The sequence below is a fragment of the Larus michahellis genome, chromosome 1 (genome assembly GCF_964199755.1).
Source record: "Larus michahellis chromosome 1, bLarMic1.1, whole genome shotgun sequence".
Taxonomy (NCBI): Eukaryota; Metazoa; Chordata; class Aves; order Charadriiformes; family Laridae; genus Larus; species Larus michahellis.
This window is the reverse complement of record NC_133896.1, coordinates 22,644,673-22,654,124: the sequence shown is the minus strand read 5'-3', so window position 1 is coordinate 22,654,124 and position 9,452 is coordinate 22,644,673. Positions and strand designations below refer to the sequence as shown.

Below are 9,452 nucleotides of genomic sequence, written 5' to 3'. Positions count from 1 at the left end.
GCCCCACAGAGCAAGGATGTTGGTCCAGCAAAGCTGCCACCAGAGCGACGGCCACCCCTCCCCAGCCGGCTTTTGCGAGTCGGGGTGCACAGTCACGGCTTTGATCCTTGTCTGAGAGCCTCACATCTCCGCAATTAGGTGTCAGATAAAGATGACTCCAGCCGAATATTGCAACAAATGTTTAGATGAAAACCCAAAATCCCTACATCTGCTAGTTTGCTCTCAAACCCCTACTTGTCTTTGAAGAAAAAAATTCAGTCCCATTTCTTCCTGGGGTCTGATGGGTGGCTCCTGGTTAATCTCTGTCTGTCTCCCTGGTAACAGTCAAAGGAGACGACCCAGAGGTGGGCAGGGACCCAGCCTCCTGCCGCTGGTCCTGTTATCAGGGTCCATCAGCAGGTGACCGTTTCTCATATCCAGGAACAATAAATGCAGCCCGTGGTGAAGGGAACAACCACACAGCTTTCTTCAGAAGTCTCAAAGAGCATTAGCTGCGCTCCAGACTCTGAGGCAGAAGTTTCTCTAAACCCTCAGGTCTTGCGTTTTACGCTGCCTGTTTGAAATGTACGCAGACACTTGCAATTCTCGTGACAGTTTGCTAAACAAATAATTTTATTTTTTTTTATTTTATACAGTCTTTATTCAAGCAACCTCTACACACTATTAGAAATACTGCGCCCCTGTCAGCTTTTGTGTAATTTGAACGTTTAGCTGGTGTGGCAACAGTGAATCACAGTTTACTGTGTTCCCACAAGCAAGCTGTGCGTATATTTGCCTGGCGGTTTTTTCCACGCCGTGTCAACGAGCAGCTGAGCATCTGCGAAGAAAGGAGAATCTATGGCACAGCAACGCAGGTGCTGCAGCTCAGGCTTCTGCCGAGGAGCCAACCTCCGATTGACCCGAAGCACTCTCCAAGCAATGGCAATCTACCTCACGTGTTCATTTTTAATAACTGTTCTGCAAGACTCCTGCTAAAAATGATAAATGATAATGACTTGCTGTCAAACCATGTTTCAGGGTAGCATCTGCTCACAAAGAACATCAAAATAATTAGGCTAAACAGAAGCACAGCCAAAGTCATTCCCTTGCTTAAAAGCATCTTGTGAGCGTAGCGAAAAGAAGTGTCAAACTGGCAAATTCCTTAGTAAATGGTGACAGGGTAAGGAATGGCACAGGGTAAGGAATGGCACAGGGTAAGGAATTTGACCCAGCTAACGTCTGTAACCCAGTGACTGTCAGAGAGGAGAGGAATCAGAAGATCCCCTAAATGAAGCTCTTTCTTGACAGAAGGCGGCTAGCAGAAATGACCGAATTACAGATAACGCTCTGGCTTCAGATCCAGCCTTAAACCCAACGCAGTCACAGGTGACAAGCAAAGCCATTTGGGCACATTTTGTTCTTGGAACTGGTGATGGTCCTGATTCCTCATTCCTGATGGTCCTGGTTCCTCATTCCTGACAAACCGGTAAAGACTTGCTAATCCCAGGGTGAATGACTACTTCACTCAAACAAGAAAACAAGAACAGAAGCAAAGCGGATGACTTCCCATTCTTCTGATGGCAAAGCCATGGCGTGTCCCCCATGCCCTTGAATACCCCCGGCTCCCCCCTGAAGGGTCGTACCAGGCGTGGCCGAGCAGTGGAGTGCTGCTCCTTCCCAACCAACCTTCCGGCATGGTCGGGCCCTCAGCCTCCAAAGATGCCACCATCCTCATACAGAGAAAATTTTCTTCAGCATTACAGAATGATGACCCACTGAAAGTCAGCTCGCCAAAAGCAAAGCATCCAAAGATAGCTGGCCTCCTTTGGGACATATCTGAGGCTAAAAGAAACCTTAAGGCACAGCCCTGCGGTGGCTCATAAGTCACTTACCCCCTGCGAAGCCCCAGTAGGAAACAGTGACTTGGAGATACACAATTATTTATTTCAAGGTAGTTCCTATGGAGACTAAGTTTGTCAGGAGCGGTATTAGCTCTCATTAGAGCACCCTCATCTCACACGCTCTCCTTATTCCTGTTCTGTTCATTATGTCTGTTCTGTCCATTGGTGGTGGCCCAGAGGGAGCTCCCAAAACCAGACCTGCTGTACGCCCGTGCAGCATGCCCAGTCTCGGGCACAGCCAGAGCTCGGCCCAGCACAGGGGTTGCTTTGCCAGGACTTGGTGGAGGGAAGGGGCAGAGCAAGCCCCTTTGACAGCACCACCAGGACATTGTTCCTGCAGAACAGCACTGGCACAGCAAGTGACTTGGTGACCCCTCATTATCTGGAGTAACAGAGTTGACTCAGGAGTTAGGATCAATCCAGTTTTCTTGTGGGTTGCAAGAGAGTCACAGAGAAAAACATCTAAATAATTCAGAGACCAAATACTCTTTCTTAATATATATTTTATATCACTCAGAAATGTGTGTGTAATACCATGCCCCACATGAAATGGAAGGGCTTCCTTCACCAAAGATCTTGGCACCTACTTTCAGATAACAACCAGACGAGAAAAGTGCTATGAAAGAATACTACTGGGGCCAGAGAGGAATTTGATTAATTCCATGAAATTATAGGGTGACTTGGTAAAGACATCAGCATCATGGATGGATGCAGTTACCTGCTGGGTCAGGGGGACACTCATATAATGGAGCCCAGTTTCACCCCGGTTGCTGAGCGCAACCTGAATTGTAAACATGGCTTCGTGTGCGGGTCTGCCCTCTCCCTTTCCAGCCATGGGGAAGTGCAGCCCCCAGGGATATCTCCAGAGATTTAGCAAGAACAGGACTTTTACCGAGTTTTAGTAAGGCTCTTCACCTTCTTACGGAATACATGGGGCACCTGGCAAAGGGATGCTACCATCAGGCCTAAATCAGGGTAGGAATTCAGTTCCTCCACTTTGAAGTGTGATACCAGATACAGAGAAAACAAATTTATTTGAAAAAAAACCCCACAGAGCTGTCAACAAAACATGAAAAGAAAAACTGACAATTCTTTTAAATATGTCTTTGGTACCTGGAACCTCGCATTCTGTCATTTTTTTCTGACTTATTTAAACATACTGTAATTTTTCCAGTAGCTTAGAGTAAAGAAGACAGCTAAGGAGTAATCAGTGGTGGTTTGTCATTGATTTCAAAGATGCTAGGATTAATAATCTAGCATTTAGGTATAAACATGTAAATGATACATAGCACATTGTCTGATTGTGCTACGTCTAGGTATAAGCACAAAAAAGCTGCTGTTTCTGAAAAACGTATTTCAATCTTCAGTAATACTAGCTGATACACTATTAAGAACATATTCATTTTAACCTAATAATCAAGCCAGATATTTTACAGTAGATTCACCTATGTATTATTAGTATCTAAACATTTCTGCTAATAAATCATGTAATAAGAAATGGAAATAAAAATTAACGCCCATAACTAATTGCAAAAATGGTTTAATGGAATTAAAAATTTCTACAAAATGTTTTCTTTCAATTTTCAGCTCCTGTAATTAATAATCCGACTTTTCTATTCATAACAGGTAAGCTACACATTACTCAGACCCTCTGTCACCTTAACTGATTCCCCAACTTCTCTATAGCGAAGAGGTGTTTATCAGTACTATGCTGAGAACAGTAATGAAGTACTCAGTCAGTAACTCTGTTAACTTTTAGCTTAAGAAATTTAATACTATTTTTTGTGCTGCCAACAGAAGTAGTACACATCTGGTTATCATTTGCTGTCATACGGCTTCATGTAATTATCATTTATTGATAAAGAGGTGAAATGTTGCATTATTGGAGTAATTTTAAGTGTTGATTTGAAGTAATACAAATTTTCTCTATATGTATAACTGCCTTTTCAGTCTGAATAAATACCGATAGCCACAATAGTCCTACAATATTAAATCCACCACTGAACTTGAATAAATGAAAGATGCGAATTCTGTAACCATCTGATAGGCACATAATCCAATCAGTAAAACAATTCTGTATTTTCGGGTGTCTATTAAAATTAATACCTTTAGCACGTCACAGGACAGGGATCCAAATTTCCAGACAAAATACTTGGCTAATAGCGGGAGGCTGTCTCTTTTATAGCGCTTGACCAAATAAAGAAAGTAGCTCTTCTGCATTGTAAAACAGTGGAAGAGACACGAGCAATTAGCACAAGCAAAACATTTTCAGTTGATAAGTCAATCTGGGCTGTTTTTTCTGCCCTGTCAGCAGTGTCTGAAAACAAAGGAGACACAGCAGCCCCAGGAGACAGCTTGTCTGCCCAACCGTTTTTCTGAGGGATCTCTTAATTTGTTTTAGAAAGCACATAGCAAACCGTCTTAGGTGTCAAAATTTAATATGCCACATAGCACGCTGCAGCAACTGACACCGTGGGACGCGTGAAAGGCTATACCAAATCGGTGTCTTTTGGGAACATACTTCTATACTTTGCCTCCACCTCCCTGGTTATCACAACAATCCCTTAAATAGGCAATAAGGCCTGGTCTTGTCTCGAGTGATTTGATAAGCAGTTGATAACCAATGGTTTATTAAGCTCTTGGGGTATATAAGCCACAAGGTTTTCAGCGTGCCCCTGCGCCTGGGGGGTTTGACAGTTCCCTGCTCAGCAGCCCAGGAGTCACTGGAAGATGTTCTTGACTGCAAAAATACTTGGTTTTGCTCTGAGTGGTTTCCTAAGTGTGGCAGCAGGCTTTGACATTGGATTATCCACGAAATGTGTGGTGATACCCAAGGAGCTGGACATGTGCCACAAGATTGGGTACTCCGAAATGAGGCTTCCCAACCTGATGGGACACACAAGCATGGGAGAAGTTATCCTGAAATCCACCACCTGGCAGCACCTTGCGCACACGGACTGTCACCCTCACCTGAGGACATTCCTGTGCTCCCTGTTTGCGCCCGTCTGTTTAGATACGTAAGTACCACAGCACGGTACAAAACTCCAGCCTTTATTTGCCAGAACAGGGATCAAATGAAATGCATGTTTACCGTAATCTAAAGGCCATCTCCACTTTTTCTGAAACAATTCTGTTAACTTTTTAGTTAAAAAGGAAAGTACTGAAAACATGTTCAACTTTTGTTTGCCTTGGGAAAATGAATGCTGTTGTCAAAGGATATCACGTTGAAATTTCATTCTCGTTAATTTAGAGTCGAAGCACTTATTGCGAATAGAATCAGTCTGATGCTGAAGCTCTTCTCGGGTTGTAATAAAAGCATTTTAAAAACTGTGACTTAATCCTGTAAGCACAGTCCAGTCCGTATACAGATCACCTGTACAGTTTTCACAGCTGCTGCTTCTGGAATTATAATATTATTGAAGGATGTTAAATACTTTGCACAGAAATCACTGTTCCAATAGTTTCTGTTATCGCTGAGTGAGTTTAACCAATTCAGGCTGGTATTTCCTGCGGCGGCAGGTTTATCCATCCTTGTAGAAGCATGTGTGTTGCCGTGCGTGACAGCTGTGCCCCCGTGCTCGCCTGCCATGGACACCCCTGGCCGCACAGTCTGGACTGTGATCGATTCCCGGCGGACGAGGACATGTGCCTGGCATCTCTTACCAAGGAGTATAAACACTTGCACAAAGGTAGCTGGAAGATGGCAGAGGGGAGGGTGGCCGTGGTCTGTGTTGCTGGGAATCAAGGAGACAGGAGGGACACCATTCCCAGGCAGTTTGTGATTTTTTAAATGGAGTTGTGTCTATCCATACTGCTTCTCCCTGTCTGTCCAGATGGCAGGGAAAGTGCTGGTATGTGCAGTGTAAGCTGCAGCAGACCTCAGATGATGTAAATCAGCATCGCTTCAATAACATAAAGTGTAGATAGTCTATGCTTAGATAGAAGAGGAAGGCCATTATCACCCTGCACACAGCTATGGGCAGTATCATACCCATGACAGCACAGTGTATTTGATTTATTTGGAGGTCTTCTTATAGACTTAATAATGGACCTTACCACGGATAAATGGCACACCTGAATTCATATATTCACAATCCTAGCGCAGCTGAACGCAGGGTCACTGACAGAACCATCCACCTAACACCTTCCCCACCCAACCTTAGCCACAGCAAAAACCATACAAAGGTATTTGATGCTGTATTTGATGCTGATAATTGAGTTTGTCAGGCTGAACAAGGACTGAATGGGCACAGAAAATGAAACTCCTTTTCATCCACGTTTTCAGAGAAGTGTGTACTTTTACATTATCCCTGACAAATTGTGTCTTTTCTCTGTCATCCCTGTGGTTAAACAGTGGGCTCTCAGTTTTAAGAGCAGAAAATTGATACAGAAGATTCTAAAAGATAACGATGAAACTTTGTCATTTCTTACCAGTCCTACCAAAGCCTGCCTGCCAGGCCTGCCCAGCAGTGGAGGAATTCTTTACACACAAAAGAGTTCTTGAAGTTTTCTGTACCAATAACTTTGGTAAGTCCTTGCTAATGTGGCCGCTATTAGAGAGACTAACCGCTCTCCTTCTAAAATGCTTTAAAATTGGGATTAAATAATTGACAGTTTCTGCTGGGATTTCAAAGTCTTAATCCTAAGAGTCTGGCTGTTGACAACTTTAGGTTGTTTATCAGAATATGTTTTTTCTAATCAAAATATAAGGAGGATTTATTTTGCACAAAAGATTTATTAATGATATATTTTACAACCAAACAGCTCTTCTGTTCTTGTCTAGTTGGATACATTGTAGTACAACATGCTTTATGGAAAATATTTCTGGCAAAAGCCAAAAATAAAGGGTTTGCCTTTCATTCACGGCTAAACCCAAACTAAAGCTTCGGTTGTTTCACCAGTGAGTGGTGTGTTCTTGTTACTTGTGGGCATGAGTTATTCATGATACATAGCTTACTAAAAAGGAGACTCAGAAAATCCTATCAGTAAAAGAAGTTCTTACCTCATGTTGTCTTACTGGAGGGATAGGCGATACTTTTGAGTTTGCCCTAGAAGCCTCCTGCAAAGCCCTTTGAAGTCAGTGTAAAGACTCTCAGCGGCTTTGGCTGGCTTTAGCTCAGGCAGTATAGAGAAATTTCATGCCAAAAAGTGTTGGTGGAGTCAAGGGGGGCAGGTAGATGCCTATAATGAAAAGGGAGTATCTAAGAGGGTGTTATCAGCAAGCATTACTAGCTATTTTTGCTGAGGGGTTCATAACATGGACAACGTGAGTTCCAGGAGAATTGCTCGGGCAAGCTGGGCAGCCCAATTATCCACAATGTCTAACATACAATGTGATGGTAAAAAATACATTATTCACCTTTGTGAAAAAAATCTCTACTACTCCATTAAAAAATTCTCTACTACATAACTTTTATTAAAAAAAAAATATTTTAGAGTGTATACTGCTGCTGGAGAAGGCCTTGCCATACTCTATCAGCATAAATTATGACAGTATTTTTAAGGACTCATCCTGCTTTCATTGTTAGTGTTTGTTTCTGCATTTGAGTAAACAGAGTGACTTACGTGTTTCCTTTTTTTTTCCTTAGCAGTGAAAGTAAAGCTGTCCAAAAAGAGAGCAGTATTTGGTGACCAAGAATATAACATTGAATGCCAAGTGGAATTCATTACCCAGGGCTCACTCCTGCCTTATGAAACTCAGAGTATGATACAACAGTGGTTGCTTATCAATGAAAACTGTACGCAGAGGATGACGCTGACCCATCGCCCCATGGTGTATCTCCTTGTGGGGAATATTGAAGAGGGTGTCATTTTAGTAAACCAGGTTTATCGTTGGCAGAGGAGGGACTCTCAGCTGGCTTTGGCCACTCAGAAGTGGAGATACCATAAATGCTTGTAAATAGCTATCGTATTATTTGTAAAAAAGATTATTAGACTTCTCATGCCAAACCTATCTTGTAAATAGGAATGTACTATAAGTGGAATGTAAAGTCTTAATTTCCTTTTAAATTGTATTATAGGTTGAACTTAAACCCCAGTGTTATCAGGCCTCCTTTCTGTAGTGTTCTAGCTATCCACATCAAGTCTGAACTTGGCCGAGCATGTATAAATGTTTCTTTGAGTTTTTGCAAAAATATTTTGTAATATGTGCAAAAACTGGCATAAAACAGTTTTAATCCAGCTGACTACCTTTCATGTATTTTGCTATACTGCTGACTCTGCCATTTTCTCCAGTTACCTAAACTTTCCCTTACTTAATGTTTCATTAATCCACCTCGTTTTCTCCCATTAGAGTATTTTAAAAGAAGGCAGCCCTCTGCTGGTCACTTTTGCTGGAATGAAAGTGGAATAAATGGGAATGCGTTAACTGTAAGCACAATATGGTTGGCCCCAGCTACAAGATTTGGTTACTGGGGCATCAATGACAGAGCTGACAGCGTCTCAGTGGTAGCCCCTGAGAGCACAGGCTAAATGCAGTTTTTTGAAACCTTTTATTCTTGCGTGGCCATCTTGAAGGGAACATGGTTCAACTGGAATCTAAGTTGCGCCCCCCCCTACTGAAAGGTCCCTTCTCATTTCCAGACACATTAAAACAGCCAATGCAGAATCTTCACCAATTGTCTAAGGGGACTGCAGGGAACTAATGGAGCAATAATATTAAAGAAATGCAAAATATTACAGTGGACACATGATTAACATCCTCATTGTCAGTGCAATACACTGACATTAAAGATCACATGAAGATGGACAGAACTTGACTTAATTTTAGTTTTATACATATGTATAATAGACCCAAGAACAGGTAATTGATAATACATAAATTAGAAGCTATTTCAGTAATACAATTTCTATTATGGTCATATTTTCTTGAAACAAGTACGGGGAAAATTTATGGTCGGTAGCTTTCTAAAAGTCCCATCTGTAATGATCTGTACTCCTGACAGATCTCCCTAAGTGCAGGTTTGCATGCATGCTCCTGATGATACCTGCTCCACCACTTTCTACCATGAACTGGAAAACTAGTAGAAACTGAGGGGAAAAAAAAGCTGAAACAACCTATATTCGGTTTATGTTGTATAATGAAGTCACTGCTTAGAAAAAAGTAGGTTGTTCAAAAGCTCGGTTCATTTGATCCTGACAAGTCTGTGCTAGTCCCTGCAGGAAAAACTGGTAAATATTTAAAGAAGCCTGTTATGGCTCTACACACACCCACGGCTCCAGGAGGGGTCTGTCAGAGGCTGCCCAAGACAATGGGCAGCCTGGCAGCCACTGACCCGCTCAGGACCCCCAGGAGAAGCACTGGGGGCTTGACATGACAGGACGGGCTGGCTGCTGGTTCCTGCATTACTCTGCAAAAATGAAGGAGTAATCACTTTAGATCAAGTTTTTATTTCATTTCTCTTTATGTTAAAGGATACAGCCTGGAGAGGAGAAGGCTCCAGGGAGACCTTATAGCCACTTGCAGTACCCAAAGGGGGCCTACAGGAAAGATGGGGAGGGATTCTTTATCAGGGAGTGGAGTGATGGGATGAGAGGTAACGGATTTTAACTGAAAGAAGGGAGATTTAGATC

The 9,452-nt window shown here is 42.5% G+C and overlaps 1 protein-coding gene across 1 annotated transcript; it reads left to right on the top strand.

Annotated features, from left to right (window-relative positions):
- The first annotated feature begins 4,479 nt into the window (after positions 1 to 4,479).
- LOC141744950 (secreted frizzled-related protein 2-like) lies at positions 4,480 to 8,059 on the top strand. Its single transcript, XM_074591936.1, has 4 exons — positions 4,480 to 4,897; positions 5,400 to 5,569; positions 6,315 to 6,407; positions 7,469 to 8,059. The coding sequence occupies exons 1-4, from the start codon at positions 4,611 to 4,613 to the stop codon at positions 7,777 to 7,779; spliced, it is 861 nt and encodes a 286-aa protein (XP_074448037.1). The 5' UTR covers positions 4,480 to 4,610; the 3' UTR covers positions 7,780 to 8,059.
- The last annotated feature ends 1,393 nt before the right edge of the window (positions 8,060 to 9,452 follow it).